General features: G+C 38.5%; 1 protein-coding gene across 2 annotated transcripts in view; it reads left to right on the top strand.

Annotated features, from left to right (window-relative positions):
* COL24A1 (collagen type XXIV alpha 1 chain) overlaps positions 1 to 19,229 on the top strand; it is a 353,825-nt gene that overhangs the window by 24,356 nt on the left and 310,240 nt on the right. For both annotated transcript variants that reach the window (XM_016191238.2, XM_060202277.1), the window contains 2 exons: positions 11,566 to 11,619; positions 14,004 to 14,057. In XM_016191238.2, coding sequence (XP_016046724.2) covers positions 11,566 to 11,619; positions 14,004 to 14,057 — 108 coding nt within the window. The remainder of the gene's footprint in view (positions 1 to 11,565; positions 11,620 to 14,003; positions 14,058 to 19,229) is intronic.

Here is a 19,229-nt window from a genome sequence, read left to right as displayed (position 1 = left end):
GTATTGTTGTTCTGCCCCGCAGAGAAGAGAGAGAGGGGATCCGGCGAAGACGGAACACAAATCTTTATTTGCGCTGGCACCTCAGAGTTGGGTGCGAGAGAAACAGGTTGGGCCACGTGGAGGTAGCGAAAATGGCCGCCTAACGCAGTAACCTTTCCTGTGTCTAAACACCAAAGTGAAGCGCTGGCAAGAGAGCGAGGTGCAGAAGGAGAAGGGCTTTTATAGGAGTAGCTTTCGCGAGAATGGGAAGGGGGAATAGTAACCATAGCACTCCAGGATAGGATAATAACTCTCGTGAGAATGGGTGGGGGGAAGAGTAACCAAAGCACTCCAAATATTGTGGGGAAATAGACAATGCCCTGAGGGCACAACATGGTGGAACAGGCACTCCGAGAATGTCCCAACTCTCGCGGGAACTAGCAGTAGCCTGAGGGGACAACATGGCAGATGTGACTGCATCTGCACAATTTCCCAGCAATGTATGTTTGTTGAAGTCCTGTATATTACAGACTTTCTGTAAGGTAAATGATGATTTGGGCTCTCTACTTTTACCACCACTCCCCATCAGACATCTTCTCTTCTATTATGTAAGGAAAATGGTTGTGTATCGTGCAAATGATAGGCTCTTCCTTACTCTTGGGTGTTTGGGAATTGAATATTTACTGAGATAGGACTTAGACTGTCTGTAGCTTTTCCATCCCACCAAATCTCATCACTGTAATCAAGGATATGTAGATTTTTTTGTTGTTGCTCATCCAAAATTTGAGGTCTGAGGAGATCTTGTTTGTATTTTTGATCACCTCTCAACATCTTCCCCTTCTCCAAGTTTCTTTTAGTGTTTTAGGAGATAGTCTTCATATTTTGCGGTTTGTGACAAAATGTTTCATAGGAGACTTTTTTCCCCTTCTTTCTGTGCTATTTTCAGTGGGTCTTGTGGGAAGGTAGTTTAAAAATGTTTTCATTTTGACATTTTACCATAAATTCTTTAGTGATTTCTTTTTAATTTCCCCAGTCCTTTTAGAAAGTAGAGCAGATACTGTGATACACTGAGTTAAACCTTTCAGCAACAGAAGAACAATGCACTTAGGGTAAATTAAAAAAGTCTTTACAGGGCAGAGGGTAGATAGCATAATGGTTATGCAAACAGACTCTCCTGCCTGAGGCTTCAAAGTCCCAGGTTCAGGAACTCCGCCTCCAATGCTGTGTGATGTGGCCCTTATTCATCTCTGCAAGCTGATGCTTTCAGTTCCTGTATTCTCTCTCTTAGCTTTCTATCAATTCGTCAACAAAAGTCTATTGTGTTTTTATTTATGTACTCATTCATTTTATTCCTACCTTTTGGAATTTCATACTCTCTTCATTTCTTCTCTTCATCTATCTTTTAGGTCTGACAATAACTTTCCCAGAGAGACCGTCTCTCAGAGACCACCACATTAGGTGGGTTTATTCCCTTAATACCTTTCTCACTTTCTCTCTCAGTTGTTTGCTGACTGATTTATACTTATATGCTTACCTGTTAGTATATGTCTTCCTATTAAGTCCTGGAGGACTTGGTTCTTATCAATATTTAGTGAATGATTGAATAAGTGAATGACTTTTAAAACAATTTTCGGTTCATGGCTTCCAAGATTAGTTGACCAAGCATTACTTTTAGAAAATAGTGTACTGAAGACATTTTCTTCAATATAGATGCTACCCAAATACTACTAATAATATAATTTACATTGGACATCTGTATAATGCATACCCATGCATACCCTTAAAGGTTCATTATGATTAATTATGATAATCAGACATAGTGACAGATATCTTGCATATAGTGTCTTTAATGCTCACAATAACCCGAAAAGGTACATTTTTCTTATCAACAATTTTTAAAAATGAGGAGTTATGACACAGAAAAAGTGACTGACTTGCTCAAGGCCACTCAGCTAGTAAATTATTGAGGCATGATTTGAATGTTGATTGGATGATTGCTCTTTCAATTGAATTATACTTTCTCTTAATAACTAATAACCCGAAATTGAAAGTCAATTTTCTAGCATGTATCTTGCTTTATAGAAAATAATTTTCCTCTCAAAATTCATGCTGTAGACTTTTCTTGTTCCAAGACAATGCCTACTATTAATCTTTTGCCATAGATTTGGAAATGCAAAATTGCAAGAGCAAGTTAGAATTAATTTTTATCTAGTGGTTATTGGTTTTGTTAGACACTTAATTTGGTTGAACAACTCAACTATTTCAATGATGACATAAAATATATCATACTCCTCTATATTGAATATTAACTGTAATATTAACTGCCTTTTAATGTGAATAGGATAGTGTTTTCTTCCATCACAAAGTAGTATGGCAAACTAAAAATCAAGCTATATATTATGTTTTAGTTGTTCACTTTGCTTTTCATGTTTAGTTCTTATTCTATGAAGGTTAACTTCAAGTAAACAACTAATGATAATATAATTAGTATATCAGAATCATAATGAAGTTGAAAAGAATTTCCCACCACAAATCTAGTTTGAGACCAGTCTCCACTGCACTGGGAAAGCTTTGTTGTTATAGTGATTTTTCCTCTGTTCCTCTGTCTCTTTCTTTTTTTTTTTTTAATTTTTTTTTTAATTTTTATTTTATTAATTTTTTCCCTTTTGTTGCCCTTGTTGTTTTATTGTTGTAGTTATTATTGTTGTTGTTGTTGTTGGATAGGACAGAGAGAAATGGAGAGAGGGAGGGGAAGACAGAGAGGAGGAGAGAAAGATAGACACCTGCAGACCTGCTTCACCGCCTGTGAAGCGACTCCCCTGCAGGTGGGGAGCCGGGGTTCGAACCGGGATCCTTATGCCGGTCTTTGTGCTTTGCGCCACCTGCGCTTAGCCCGCTGTACTACAGCCCGACTCCCCCTCTGTCTCTTTCTAACTAAAAAAAGTCGACCTGAGGAGGTGAAGACCTGGAGATCACAAATATAATGATGATGATGATAAGTGAGGGATCAGGAGGTGGTACACCTGTTGAGTGCACACATTAGTATGGCAAGGAAGATTTCCATGGCAAAGCGTGTTCTTCAAGTACCCTTCTCTCTCCCTATCTCTTGCTCCCCTCTCAATCTCTCTCTGTCTCATCAAATAAAATATAAAGAAAGAGAAAAAGAGAAGAGACAAAAGGAAAAAAGAAGAAAGAAAGGAAGGAAGGAAGGGAGGGAGGAAAGAAGGAAGGAAGGAAGGAAGGAAGGAAGGAAGGAAGGAAGGAAGGAAGGGAAAGGAAAGGAAAGGAAAGGAAAGGAAGGAAGGAAGGAAGGGAGGGAGGGAGGGATGGAGGGAGGGAGGAAGGAAAGAAAGAAGGAAAAGAAAAAGAATGAAAGGGTTGTGGGGAAGAGAGAATAAAGAGGGGGCATAAGGAGGAAGGAAAAAAAAAAGGAAAAATGGCCACTGGGAAAGGTGGATTCCCACTGTAGGTACCACCCAGCCCCAACAGTAACTCTAGTGGCAATAAAAAAATAATAACAATAAATGAAAGTCAGTGTTTGATGGAAGCTAGTGATATAATGATAGCTATTCAAATTTGAATAAGACTACCTTACTTTTTTGAACAATAATAAGATTTATCTCAATTATAAGAGATTCATGACAGGTATTTTTACATTAAATTAGAGGTTAAGGAAAATATATTTAAAGGAAAATAATATAAATAACATTAGAAAACTTTAAAAGATGAATAATATCAATAAAGAATTTCTTTATTTTGCCTTGAAGGTTATCACTGGGGCTCTAGTACAAATCCACAGCTTCTGGCAGCCATCCCCCCCCACCATTTTATTCAATATTTCAGAGAGACTTTGAGAGGGGGTGGAGAGTTAGTAAGACGGAGAGAAAGATAAGACACCTGCAGACCTGCTGCACTGCTTGTGAAGCATTTTCCCTTGAGGGTGGGAAGCAAAGGCTTGAATCTGGTTCCATGTGCATAGCACTATTTGCACTTAACTGGATGTAACACAGCTCAGCCCCTGAAAATTTCAAATAGTAGTCAATATCTAGAATGAGAAAAGGAAAATGCAATCTGAAATGAGATTCTCTTGACCTTGCTACTTGTTAAGGAGGGGTTGACTATTTGTTTTTTAATTTCTTTATTGGGAAACTAATGTTTTACATTCAAGAGTAAATACAATAGTTTGTACATGCGTAACATTTCCCAGTTTTCCATATAACAATAAAACCCCCACTAGGTCCTCTGTCATCCTTCTTGGACCTGTATTCTATCCCCCACCATCCACCCCAGAGTCTTTTATTTTGGTCCAATATGCCAATTCTAGTTCAGGTTCTACTTGTGTTTTCTCTTCTGATCTTGTTTTTCAACTTCTGCCTGACAGTGAGATCATCCCATATTCATCTTTCTGTTTCTGACTTATTTCACTTAACATGAATTTTTCAAGGTCCACCCAAGATCGGCTGAAAACAATGAAGTCACTATTTTTTATAGCTGAGTAGTATTCCGTTGTGTATATATACCACAACTTGCTCAGCCACTCATCTGTTGTTGGACACCTGGGTTGCTTCCAGGTTTTGCCTATTACAAATCGTGCTGCTAAGAACATATGTGTACACAGATCTTTTTGGATGGGTGTGTTGAGTTCCTTAGGATATATTCCCAGGAGAGGAATTGCAGGATCATAGGGTAGGTCCCTTTCTAGCCTTCTGAGAGTTCTCCAGACTGTTCTCCACAGAGGTTGGACCAATTGACACTCCCACCAGCAGACAGGAGGGTTCCTTTGACCCCACAACCTCTCCAGCATTTGCTGCTGTTACCTTTTCTGACGTATGGCGTTCTCACAGGAGTGAAGTGGTGTCTCATTGTTGCCTTTATTTGAATTTCTCTGACAATCAAAGACTTGGAGCATTTTTGCATGTGTTTCTTGGCCTTTTGGATCTCTTCTGTGGTGAATATTCTGTCCATGTCCTCTCCCCATTTTTGGATGGTGTTATTGGTTTTCTTGTTGTTGAGTTTGGTAAGCTCTTTATATATACTGGTTATTCATCTCTTATCTGATGTATGGCATGTAAAGATCTTCTCCCATTCTGTGAGGGGTCTCTTGATTTGGGTAGTGGTTTCTTTTGCTGTGCAGAAGCTTTTTAATTTATTTTTTAAAATTTTTTATTTAAGAAAGGATTAGTGAACAAAAACATAAGGTAGGAGGGGTACAACTCCACACAATTCCCACCACCCAATCCCCATAACCCACCCCCTCCATGGTAGCTTTCCCATTCTCTAGCCCTCTGGGAGCATGGACCCAGGGTCGCTGAGGGTTGCAGAAGGTAGAAGGTCTGGCTTCTGTAATTGCTTCCCCGCTGAACATGGGCATTGACTGGTCGGTCCATACCCCCAGTCTGCCTCTCTCTTTCCCTAGTAAGGTGTGTCTCTGGGGAAGCTGAGCTCCAGGACACATTGGTGGGGTCTTCAATCCAGGGAAGCCTAGCCAGCATCCTGGTGGCATCTGGAACCTGGTGATTGAAAAGAGAGTTAACATATGAAGCCAAACAATTTGTTGAGCAATCATGGATCCCAAGCTTGGAATAGTGGAGAGGAAGTGTTAGGGAGGTACTCACTGCAAACTCTAGTGTACTTCTGCTTTCAGGTATATATTTTGCAGTAGTTTATGGATACGTGTGAACATAAGCTCTCTCTCACAGAAACTGGTGTATATCTAGGTTATGGGACTTTGTTAGAAAGTGAACTACCTGAGATGAAATTAGAGTGTACTATAAAAGGAAAGGTCTCACCCGAGTAATGAGGCTGAAGGGTTGTCATTCCACACGTGAAGTCTCTGGATACAGTCTGAGGTGAAGCATGTTGAGGTGGCAGAAGCTTTTTAATTTAATGTAGTCCCATAGGTTTATGCTTGCCTTAGTCTTCTTTGTGATTGGATTCATTTCATTGAAGATGTCCTTAAAATTTATGCAGAATAGTTCTGCCAATTTTTTCCTCTATGTATCTGATAGTTTCTGGTCTAACATCCAAGTCCTTGATCAACTTGGAATTTACTTTTGTATTTGGTGAAATATAGTGGTTCAGTTTCATTCTTCTGCATGTTTAAACCCAGTTTTCTCAGCACCATTTATTGAAGAGAGCCTCCTTCCTCCATTTAATACTTCCTCCATTTAATACCCATTTATCAAAGATTAGATGGCCATAGGTGAAATAGAGTGTTTCATTATTCTGCATGTTTCAACCCATTTTTTCCAACACCATTTGTTCAAAAATCTCTGCTTTCCCCATTTAATAGTCTGGGTACCTTTGTCAAAGATTAGATGTCCATAGGTGTGGGGGCTTACTTTTGGGCTCTCAATTCTATTCCACTGGTCAGTGTTTCTATTCATGTTCCAGTACCAAGCAGTTTTTATGACAATGGCTCTTTAATATAACTTGAGATCTGGGAGTGTGATGCTTCCAGTTCTGTTCTTTCTTCTCAGAATTGTTTTGGAAATTCTAGGCCATTTCTGGTTCCAGATAAACATCTGTAGCATTTGTTCTAGTCTCGTAAAAAAAAAAAAAAAGTGGTTGGCATCTTAATGGGGATAGCATTAAATCTGTAGATGGCTCCAGGTAGTATATTCATTTTGATGATGTTAATTATTCCAACCCATGAACATGGAGTATCTCTCCACTTCTTTGTGTCTTCTTCAGTTTCCTTGAATAGGAAATTTCCTTCAATTTTGTAATTTTCAGTATACAAGTCTTTCAATTCTTTGGTTAGGTTTATTCCTAGATATTTTATTGTTTTTGTTGCTATAAAAGGAATTGACTTCTATATTTCATCCTCTTATAACACAGTGTTTGCATAGAGGAATGCCACTGACTTTTGAATGTTAACTTTGTAGCTTGACACCTTACTGTATTGCCTGATGAATTCTAAATGCTTCTTGCTAGATTTCGTACGTTTTTCTATGTATACTATCATGTCATCTGCAAATAGGGAGAGTTTGACTTCTTCTATTCCAATCTATTCCAATTCCTTTACTTCCTTGTTCCTGTCTAATTGTTATGGCAAGAACTTCCAACATTATGTTGAATATTAATGATGATAGTGGGCAGCCCTGTCTAGTACCTAATCTGAAGGGAAATGCTTCCAGTTTTCACCATTGAGTGTGATGTTGGCTGTAGGTTTGCTATATATAGAGTCCACTCTCTTGAGGAATTTTCCATCTATTCCCATTTTTTGTAGTATTTTGATCATAAAGGCATGTTGTATTTTGTCAAAGTCTTTCTCTGCATCTATTAATATGACCATGTGGTTTTCGGTCTTGCTTTTGTTGATGTGGTGGATCACGTTGATTGATTTACATATATTAAAAAAAATTGCATCCCTGGGATAAACCCCACTTGTTCATGATGAACAATCTTTTTAATATACTGTTGTATCCGGTTGGCTAGAATTTTGTTCAATATTTTAGCATCTATGGTCATCAGCGATATCAGTCTGTAGTTTTCTTTTTTGGTTGTTTCCCTGTCTGCTTTTGGTATCAAAGTGATGTTGGCTTCATAGATGTTGGAAGGGAGTATTCCAGGGTCTTCAATCTTCTGGAAGACTTTTAAAAGTAGAGGTATTTGTTCTTCTTTGAAGGTTTTGTAGAATTCATTTGTAAAACCATCTGGTCCAGGACTTTTATTTTGGGGAAGGTTTTGATAACTGTTTCAATTTCATTAGCTGTCATGGGCCTGTTCATGTTATCTAGTTCCTCTTTACTTAGTTTTGGAAGTTCATAGGTATCTAGGAACTTGTCCGTTTCTAGCTTGGTGGCACATATTTGTTCATAGAAGCCTCGCATGATATGTTGAATTTCTATGGTGTCTGTTGTGATATCTCCTCTTTCATTTATGATCCTATTTATTTGGGTCTTCTCCCTTTTTTGTTTTGTGAGTCTGGCTAAAGGTTTGTTGATTTTGTTCACCCTTTCGAAGAACCAACATTTATTTTCTTTGATCTTGTGTATGGTTTTATTATTTTCAATGTTATTGATTTCTGCCCTAACTTTAATGATTTCTGTTCCTATGGTTGTTTTAGGGTTTCTTTGTTCTTCTAGGTTTTAAGATGTGCAATCAGGCTGTTTATTTGTGCTTTTTCTTGTTTCCTAACGTGTGCTTGTATGGCTGTGAACTTTCCTCTCAGTACTGCCTTAGCTGTGTCCCAAATATTTTGATAGCTTGTGTTTTCATTTTCATTGAACATTTTGATTTCTCCTTTACTTGCTCTTTGTCCCAATAGTTGTTAAGTAGTGTACTGTTGAGCTTCCACACTTTGGGACTATTACTAATCTTTTGTTGATTGTTAAGTGTTAGTTGAATTCCACTGTGGTCTGAGAAGATGCTTGGGATGATTTCAATGCTCTTGAATTTGCTGACACTCTCTTTGTGGCCTATCATATGGACTATCCTTGAGGTTGACCCATGTGGACTTGAGTAGAATGTGTATTCCAGTTTCTTGGAATGAATGACTCTGAAAATGTCCAGTTATTCTTGTTTATCTATTTCCTCATTCAGATCCCTCATGTCTTTATTGATTTTCTGCCTGGATGATCTGTCCAGTTTAGAGAGTGAGGTGTTGAAGTCCCTTACTATGACTGTGTTGCTGTTAATATATTGTTGTAGCTCTTTCAGTAGATGTTTGACGTACTTATCTGCCTTCTCATTGGGTGCATAGTTGTTAATAATTGTTAATTTCTCTTGATTTACTGATCCACTGAGCATTAAGTAGTGTCCATCCCTATCTTTTTAAATTTTATTTATTTTAAAGACTATGATATTCGCATATAAAGATATGCGAATGGCTGTTCCTGCCCTTTTTTGTGGGTCACTGGCTTGTATGATAGTTTTCCATCCTTTCACTTTGAGTCTGTGTTTGTTTTGTTGAGTTTGGTGGGTTTCCTGTAGACAGCATATTGTTGGGTTGTGTTTTCTGATCCATCTTCCTACTCTGTGCCTTTTAATAGGTTAATTCAGGTGGCTATTGACATTTATTGATATCAAAGATTGAAGATATTTTAATGCCATTCTTGTAGAGTTTTAGAGTATTCTGATATATGACATATTTATGGTGGTCTGACTGTTTATAGGAGACCTTTCAGAATTTCTTTCAGGGCAGGCTTCGTGATAGTTGATTCTTTCAACTGTTGCTTGTCTGAGAAGGTTTTTATGCCTCCATCTAGTCTGAATGAAAGTCTAGCAGGATACAGTATTCTTGGTTGAAAGACTTTCTCACTGAGCATTCGATAGATATCTTGCCATTCTCTTCTGGCCTGTAGTGTTTGTGCAGAGAAGTCTGCTGCTAATCTTATGGGTTTTCCTCTGTAGGTGACTATTTGTTTTTCTCTTGCAGCCTTCAGGATCCTTTCTTTATCCTTATTCCTTTCCATTCTCAATATGATGTGTTTCGGTGTCTTTAAGTCTGGGTTAATTCTGTTTGGGACCCTCTGGGATTCTTGAATCTTTATGTCTTTGATGTTATCTAGCCTAAGGAAGTTCTCATCAATTATGTCCTGAAGAATGCTTTCTTCCCCTCCCTCTCTTTCTTCCTCTGGTAAGGCAATAATACATATATTATTTCTTTTGAAGTCATCCCATAGGTCTCTGTTGTTGTTTTCAGTATCTCTTAATCTCTTTTTGAGATCTCTTACTTCTTTTTTAGGTGTCTCTAATTAGTCCTCAATCTTGCTAATTCTGTCTTCAGCCTTATTTATTCTATTCTCTCTCCCCTCTACTGTTTTCTGGAGTTAATCTATTTTGTTAGCCTGTTCTGATACTGTTTTAGCTTGGTCAGCTATTTGTGTTCTTAGCTTAGCTCTTTCAGTTTTCAGCTCTCTAATAACCTTGAGATAATTACTGTTTAAATGGCAATTCTTTCAAACTGTTTACTCCTGTGATTATTTTCTTAACTAGTGTTTGGATGTTGACCTCATCAATTTGTGATTCACCCTTTGGGGGGGGTTTAGCTGGACTCTTATTGTGGTTCATTTCTCCAATAATTCTTCTTGTTGGTTTAACCATTTTATATATTATATTATGAGGTCCCTCTCTCAGTACTTTTCAAATTACTGATGACTCTTGCCTGGATTGACTTGTGCCTAATTAAGGTAATTAAAGGTTTCACAATTGTGGAAATTGACTGTTGTTTCAATATTATTTTAATCCTTGAGTTTGAGCTCAGTGGTTTAAAAGCCTCTTTTGTTCTTTATCTTCCCTTTATGCTATATGAGCCTGAGAGCTTTTAAACTATAAGTAGGCTTTTTAGCTTAATCACTGACTCTTGACTAAGAGATAAAGCAGGGTGGGGAAGATATAATCCAGTGGTTATGCAAAAAGACTTTTACAGCCCCACCAATAGGCCACAGAGGTATAGATCTTCTCCTGAGTTTCCTTGTTAGTTAGTTCTCTGTCCCCTGGTATCAGCACAGGGCCTCCCTGCCATTGCTCCAGATTCTGAGGGCAGTAGTAATGGAGACTCACAGTTGCATTTGACGAGTCTCAGAGGAGTCCTCTCCTCCCTTCAGCAGTTCCCTTGTTGGCGAAACAGATGTGTATTTGGTGGGTTCCTGAAGTCGTTCCAGGCCTTTCCTGTTGCGGTCCCAGGTAGTCTCCTTTGGTATTCCTAGTTGACCCAGGAGAGGAAGGGGGGGGGGGTGACTATTTTTTAACTTCAATATGTCCCATTCCAAAAATTATGGTAATTTTACTGTGATCATGCATATTTGTACAACTGAATGTCTTTTTACTATATAAACAACAAAAACAATTCCATATTTACACAGTTCTCAGAAAAAAAAGGAATGAGCAGATAAATGAATGAATGTGTATTTTACTGTGTCCCAAATCAACTTTTATCTTTCACACTGGAGAGTTTAAATAATAGAAAGATGATGTTAAGTCATTTAATGTAAAAGGAAAGTACATTTTGTATATTTAACAGATTACATGTAAAGAAGTCCTAACACTTTAAACATTGGCTAGTTTTTGCTCTCATACTTTGTTTTATGAACCTTTCAACATTGCTACTGACCACCTCATATTCTGGATTTGATATAAAGCAGACGTATTACTGGAATAATAGAAGCATTTCATTAAAACAGTGTAATACATTGCACAGATCCTTGGTTTAATTTCTTGAAAATAGCATAAAAATGTTCAGTAATTTAGTGTTTCAAAGGCTAGTTCTCTTAAAAGTTGTTTGTAAAACCTTTAGTTGTTGATCTTTAATCCCTAATTGAATTTTTCCTTCAGTAGTAAAAGTAAATTTAAGTAAAAATTACAAGACTACTCGTTATGGTTTCTGTAAAAACTATATACAGTATGTATAACAATAAGGCGAAGATGTCTTGCTGCCTTTTCTGGCCAGATGAAAGAAGATACTTGTGTTCCAACTCTCACCCCTGCTGATTAGGATGGAGAGATTTATGACTTTCAAATAATCAGCAGATGGGAAGTGGAGACTGAAAAAGAATTGCCTTAAAGTAAAAATCTTTTTAAGACTTTCAGGAAAATTGATGTTTATTATTATGCCTAATATCTCAGTATTCACTTTTCAAGGGTCCACCTGGTCCAGCAGGTATCCCAGGTCCTCCTGGAAAGAGAGGTCCACGGGTGAGTAGATAAACTTTGTTTCTCACTTCCTGTCACAAATAGTAATTTCCTATTTGGCATTTGCTTTGCAATACAGTATGTACTTCCTTTGGAAACCTTCCTGAATCTTCAAACTTAGATCTTCTTTGCCAATTTAAGAAATGCTTTGGAACATGTACAACTTGTTCCTTTCAGCTAGTTGCTTTGAGTGTGAACACCTGGTCAAAACCATCTCTGTGAACATGCCTAAGATTATCAAGTTTGTAGATTAATGTTCTATGCTACTTGGGGGCCAGGTGGTGGCACACCTGGTTAAGTGCACATGTTACCATGCATAAGGACCTGGGTTCGAGTCTGTGGCCCCCTCCTGCAGGGGAGCAAGCTTTCCAAGTGTTGAAGCAGGGCTGCAGGTGTCTCTGTCTCTCTCTCTCTCTCTATCTCCCCCTCTCCTCTCAATTTCTGGCTGTCTAATAAAGATGATAAAAATTTTTTTTAAATGTTCTATGCTACTTGTAACAATACTCTTTGTTAGGAAGTGATCTCATCTGTAGTGTATAGTCCTAGGTGAGGTTCATTTACTTTGGGAAAAGAGAAGTAGGCTGCCTTAAAGTAGTGCATTCTTGGATCACAGAGTGGAAAATACTGCAGTTATTAACTAGTAAAATAATTGTCCAGATGGGGGGGGGCCAGGAAGAAGCTGCATTAAGAAGTGGCACTATTTTCTCACTTTGCTCAGTTCCAACAAAAGATTTATTGCTACATTAGATCTCCCTATTGTTGAGATGATGCCTTTCAACCTCCACCAAATGTGAAGTTTTGCTAAATGAAATTTTAATGAGCTACAGAGAGAATTGTGATTCTGTTAAACAAAAAGTTATAAAATAGCAGTGATACAATTCACTTCCTCTTCTAATTTCTATCTATCATACAAACAATGTATTGGAAACTCTTGTAAGTTGATACCTTAAACTGTCCATATTCACATCAAACTCTTATCCATAATGAAACATATCACAAAAGTTCACTGTGCTCTAATTATTGTTTATTATTTCTTCTATGTTGTTGCTTGATGGGCTATTATTTTGTCTCATTTTCTTCTCAACCTTTCTCACTTACTTCCAGCCTTCACATCATTTCCATTCTCCCATGTCTTTGTCTAGAGACCCAGGTTCCTGTTTTTCTGAACAACCACATCTATCTTTGGACCATGTCTTTCCCTCTTCCTCTATTAAGACTGTTAGCCATTAACATAACTTTTTGAGTGCTAACTATCTCTTCTTATAAAACAGCATTTTCATTTCTTAGTTTCCATTCTTTGAAAATGGTATTGTCCAACTTCTTCAAAAAGGTGCATTGATTTTCATGACAAAGAAAGACAGGCAGAGAGAAAGAGAAGAAGAACGCACTCAATACTTGTCTCATGGATAGAAATTGGAGCCTCACGTTCTCAAGACCTGTGCTCTACTGGTGAGATAGTTCTCCAGCTATGTGTCCAAACTTTCTCCCCTCAAAGAAGAAACAGAATTATTTTTATCAAGGGTAAATTAATATATTTGATTTCTAATATGATCTCTACTAAATCAATTCCTTAACTTAAAATTTGCAACTCAAATTTTCCTAGAATTTTTTTCTCTCTAAATACAATTCTGGGGACAAACCCAGGGCCATACTATGGAACTACCACCCTGTGCTACAATTTTCATTCTATGCTTCTTAGAGAAAGACGCAGAAAGACACCTGAACTCTACTCCACCATCCATGGAGCTCCAAGCTCATGCTCATAGTGCTCTCATGTGTTGCTCTAGATGGAAGCCTAAAAACCTTACTCCATTATTTTTAGATTTCTTTGCACACCTTTGAGCAATTGAACTAAATGATACGCAGTGAGTGGAGACAATGGAAAAGGAAGTAAACACCTCAAGGCAGTAGGCTGAGACAGAAGATGGAAAGGATAGTTTTTAATTTTTTAATTCTATTTTATTCACTTATTATTGCATAGAGGCAGAGAAATTGAGAGGGGAGGATGATGTTGAGAAGAAAAGAGACAGCAAGATACCTGCAGCTCTGCTCACCACTCGTGAAGCTTTCCCCCTGCAGGTGGGGACCAGGGGCTTGAACCCAGGCCATTGCACACTGTGTATGTGTGCATTAAACCAGACACACCACCATCTGGCCCTGAAAGGATAGTTTTAGCTGCAATCACTGTATCTCTCTTTACCAGTACTTACATATTCAAGATTTCACTAAGATAGAGAATTTGGTAAAAAAAAAAAAAAAAAAAATTGATATTTAGTTTGATGAAGTCAACATGTAATACTTATTTGAATGTCAGCTAGATGTGGTTATATGTATCTAGATGTAAAGGCAATCTGACTTTATTTTTGTGTACGTTTTGCTATGTGTAGGGCCTACCAGGACCACATGGAAATCCTGGATTACCTGGATTACCAGGTGCAAAGGTGAGTGATTCTTCATTGCTATCCTTTGATTTTCCTGAAATTAGTAAAAGAGGGCCTTAACTTTTTTTTTTTTTGCCACCAGTGTTATCACTGGGACTCAGTGCTTGCACTACTCCACCATTCACTGTGACATATATATAATTTTCTTTCTTTTTGATAGAAAGTGAGAGACAGTTAGAAAGACAGAAGAAGGCAGAAGCAGAGGGGCCAGGTGGTGGCACACCTGGTTGAGAGTACATGTTGAAATGTGCAAGGACCCAGGTTCGAGTCCCCCAGTCCTTACCTTCCAGGGAAAAGCTTTCTAAGTGGTTAGTCAGTATTGCAGCTGTCTCTCTGTCTCTGTATCACCACCTTCCCTCTCGATTTCTGACTGTCTCTAGTCAATAAATAAATATGAAACAAATTTAAAAAAATAACCAAGTTTTGAAAAAAAAAAAGAAAGAAAGATAGATAGAAGGAGAGACGCCTACAGCACTGCTCCACCCACTCCTGAAGGTTCCCTCGTGCTGGTGGGCACAAGAAGCTTGAATTTTGGTCTTTGCACAAGGCGGTGTGTGCTTTTGACTGGGTGGCTGGCTCACCTCTCCATACACAGCCTCTGGAGGGAAATCCTTCACTTTTAGAGCAAACCTTGCACTGAGGATCTTTTTCAACATCAGAATGTGATCCTTTCATAGACTTTATTTTTTTCTCCAGTTCCTGGTGCTCAGTGCCAACAGCCAGTTTTCCTTTCTTTCTTTCTTTTTTAAATTTTTCCATCATTTCACTTGATAGCACAGAGAGGAACTGAGAGGGGAAGGGAAAATTGTGAGGGAGAGAGAAAGACAGACACCCACAGACCTACTTCACTACTTGTGAAGCATCTTAACTGCAGGTGGGGAGGGGAAGCTCAGACTGGGTCCTTGTGCTTAGTACTATGTGTGCTTAATACTAAGTGTGCTTAAATGGCTGCACCACTGCCCAGCCATGACCCACTAGACTTTTTTTTTCAGCTTGATAGAAAACTGGCTTGCTCTGAAGACCCATAGGCTACTCGGTTTACTGAGTTGCAAAGTCAAGTACAGGTCAGTTTTAATACTCCTGTCTTTATTGTCAAAAATTATTTTAAAACTTATTTTCCTAGATTTTATTTATTTATTAATGAGAAAGACAGAAGATACAGAAAGAACCAGACATCACTCTGGTACATGTGCTGCCAGGGATAGAACTTGGGACCTCATGCCTGGGAGTCTATTTTTTTTTCATAGTACATTTTTTTATTTTTAGTTTTTATTTTTATTTAAGAAAGGATTAATTAACAAAACCATAGGGTAGGAGGGGTACAATTCCACACAATGCCCACCACCCAATCTCCATATCCCACCCCCTCCACTGATAGCTTTCCCATTCTCTAGCCCTCTGGGAGCATGGACCCAGGGTCATTGTGGGTTGCAGAAGGTAGAAGGTCTGGCTTCTGTAATTGCTTCCCCGCTGAACATGAGCATTGACTGGTCAGTCCATACTCCCAGTCTGCCTCTCTCTTACCCTAGTAGAGTGGGTCTCTGGGGAAGCAGAGCTCCAGGACACATTGGTGGGGTCTTCAGTCCAGGGAAGCCTGGCCGGCATCCTGATGACATCTGGAACCTGGTGGCTGAAAAGAGAGTTAACATACAAAGCCAAACAAATTGTTGAGCAATCATGGACCCAAAGCTTGGAATAGTGGAGAGGAAGTGTTAGGGGGGTACTCACTGCAAACTCTAGTGTACTTCTGCTTTCAGGTATATATTTTGTAGTAGTTTACACATACGTGTGAACATATGCTTTCTCTCACAGAGACTGGTGTATATCTAGGTTTGGGGACTTTGTTAGAAAGTGAACCACCTGAGATGGAATTAGAGTGTACTATAAAAGGAAAGGTCTTACCCGAGTAATGAAGCTGAAGGGTTGTCATTCCACACGTGAAGTCTCTGGACACAGTCTGAAGTGAAGCATGTTGAGGTGGCAATCGTTGTGTTGGTTAGGTTGTGATCGGCAGATGCAATATTATTTTATATGGATTGGGAGAGGTATACGGGAAAGTGGGCCCTATCCAAGGGTTCTAGGACTGGGGGAAGTAGAGGCTCTATAGTGGACATGTGAGGTTCTGCCGTCTTAGGGTTCAAAAAAACAATTGATAGTTAATGTTATCATGACATTATTTGGTAATTGGGTTAACTTTGAAAAGTCCTTTTGTTAGGGTTTGCTGTACAGTACCCAGTATCTTGTATATAGCTGTGCTATTGGTTGCTTCTGATCTACTTGGTCTAGGCTTTTGAGAGAGTCTGCATATCAATTACACAGCCTATATATTGAAAAGATTCAGTATGTGTTTTGAAAAACTTCGAGACATACAATTAATTTTCCCCCTCTCGTATTAATTAACTAGTGATTTATATGACTACATTTCACTAGGAGTGTACATAAACACCATTCCCACCACCAAAATACTGTGACCCATCCCTCCCACCCACTCCCACCCCCCACTGTCCCAGGAAGCTGCATGTCTACCTGTCACCACAGGGTTTTTACTTTGATGCCCTACTTACAATTTGGTCAGGTCCTGCTTTTAGTTTCCCTTTCAGATCTTCTTACTCAACTTCTGTTGATGAGTGGGATCATCCCATACTCATCTTTATCTTTCTGACTTAGCTCACTTAACATAATTCCTTCTAGCTCTGTCCAAGATGGGTCAGAGAAGGTGGGTTCATTTTTCTTGATGGCTGCATAGTATTCCATTGTGTACATATACCACAGCTTTCTCAGCCACTCATCTGTTGTTGGGCACCTGGGTTGCTTCCAGGATTTAGGTATTATGAATTGTGCTGCTATGAACATAGGAGTACACACCTCTTTTTGGTTGGGTGTTATGGAGTCCTTGGGATATAACCCCAGGAGAGGAATTACTGGATCATATGGAAGGTCCATGTCTAGCCTTCTGAGAGTTTTCCAGACTGCTCTCCACAGAGGCTGTACCAATTTACACTCCCACCAGCAATGTAAAAGGGTTCCTCTGTCCCCACAACCTCTCCAGCATTTGTTGCTGCTGTCTTTTTTGATGTATGCCATTCTTACAGGAATGAGGTGGTATCTTAGTGTTGTCTTAATTTGCATTTCTCTAACAATCAGTGACCTAGAGAAGTTTTTCAAATGTTTGTTAGCCTTTTGGATCTCCTCTGTAGTGAATGTTTTGTTCATATCCTCTGCCCATTTTTAGATGGGGTCATTTGCTTTTTTGTTGCTAAGTTTGCTGAGCTCTTTATATATTTTGGTAATTAGTTTCTTGTCTGATGTATGGCATGCGAAGATCTTCTCCCATTCTGTGAGGTGTCTCTTTGTTTGTTTATTAGTTTCTTTGGATGTGCAGAGGCTTTTCAATTTGATGTAGTCCCATTGGTTTGTTTCTGCTTTAGGCTTCCTTGCAATGGGGTTTGATTCATCAAAGATGTCTTTGAAGTGTAGGTGGTAAACTGTTTTATCAATGTTTTCCTCTAAGTATTTGATTGTTTCTGGTCTGACATCTAGGTCTTTGATCCATTTGGAGTTGATTTTTGTTTCTGGTGAGATAAAGTGGTTCAATTTCATTCTTCTTCATGTTACAATCCAGTTTTCCCAGCACCATTTATTGAAGAGAGCCTCCTTTTTCCATTTAATCCTTTGGGCCCCTTATCAAAGATTAGATGTACATAGGTGTGGGGATTTATTTCTGGGCATTCAATTCTGTTCCACTGGTCTGTGTGCCTATTTTTGTTCCAGTACCATGCTGTTTTGATGATGGTGGCTTTATAATATAGTTTAAGGTCTGGGAGTGTGATGCTTCCATTTCTGTTTCTTTTCCTTAAGATGGTTTTGGCAATTCTAGGTGTTTTCATGTTCCAGATAAGTGATTGTAGTGTTTGTTCTATTCTCTTAAAGAAGCTTTGTGGAACTTTGATGGGTATTGCTTTAAATTTGTATATGTCTCTGGGGAGAATATTCACTTTGATGATATTTATTCTTCCAATCCATGAGCATGGGATATCTTTCTATTTCTTGGTATCAGTTTCTATTTCCTTGAGTAGCGACTCATAGTTTTCAGTATATAAGTCTTTCACTTCTTAGGTCAACTTTATTCCTAGGTATTTGATTGATTTTGCTGAAACAGTAAATGGGAGTGATTTCTGTATGTCTTCTTCTTCAGATTTAGTGTTTGCATAAAGAAATGCCACTGATTTTTGTACATTGATTTTGTAGCCTGATACCTGGCTATATTGTCTAATAACTTCCAGTAGTTTTCTGCTGCATTTTTTAGGTTTTTCTATATATACTATCATATCATCTGCAAATAGTGAGAGCTTGACTTCTTCTCTTCCAATCTGTATTCCCTTTATTCCTTTCTCCTGCCTGATTGCTATGGCAAGAACTTCCAATACTATGTTGAAGAATAACAGTGACAGCCCTGTCTAGTCCCCAATCTGAGGGGGAATGCTTTCAGCTTCTGTCCATTGAGTATGATGTTGGCTGTAGGTATGCTATATGTAGACTCCACTATCTTGAGGAATTTCCCATCTATTCCCATTTTTTGTAGAGTTTTGAGCATGAATGGGTGTTGGATTTTGTCAAAGGCTTTCTCTGCATCTATTGAGATAACCATGTGATTTTTGGCTTTGCTTTTATTGATGTGGTGAATGACATTGATTGACTTACAGATGTTGAACCAGCCTTGCATTCCTGGGATGAATCCCACTTGGTCGTGATGAACAATCTTTTTGATATGTTGCTGTATCCGGTTGGCCAAGATCTTGTTTAATATTTTGGCATCTATGTTCATCAGAGATATTGGTCTGTAGTTTTCCTTTTTTGTTCTGTCCCTATCAGCTTTTGGTATCAGGGTGATGTTGGCTTCATAGAAGGTGGAAGGGAGTATTCCTGTTTCTTCAATCTTATGGAAAAGCTTCAGAAGTATGGGTACTAACTATTTCCTGAAAGTTTTGTAGAATTTATTTGTGAAGCCATCTGGTCTAGGACTTTTGTTGTTGTGGAGGTTCTTAATAACAGTTTCAATTTCTTTGTCTGTGATTGGTGCATTTAGATTTTGTAGTCCTTCTTGGTTCAGTTTTGGAAGGGCATATGCTTCTAGGAATTGTTCCATTTCTTCCAGATTCTCTAGCTTGGTGG

The sequence above is a fragment of the Erinaceus europaeus genome, chromosome 11, assembly GCF_950295315.1.
Source record: "Erinaceus europaeus chromosome 11, mEriEur2.1, whole genome shotgun sequence".
Classification (NCBI taxonomy): Eukaryota; Metazoa; Chordata; class Mammalia; order Eulipotyphla; family Erinaceidae; genus Erinaceus; species Erinaceus europaeus.
This window is presented reverse-complemented; position numbering and strand designations above follow the sequence as displayed.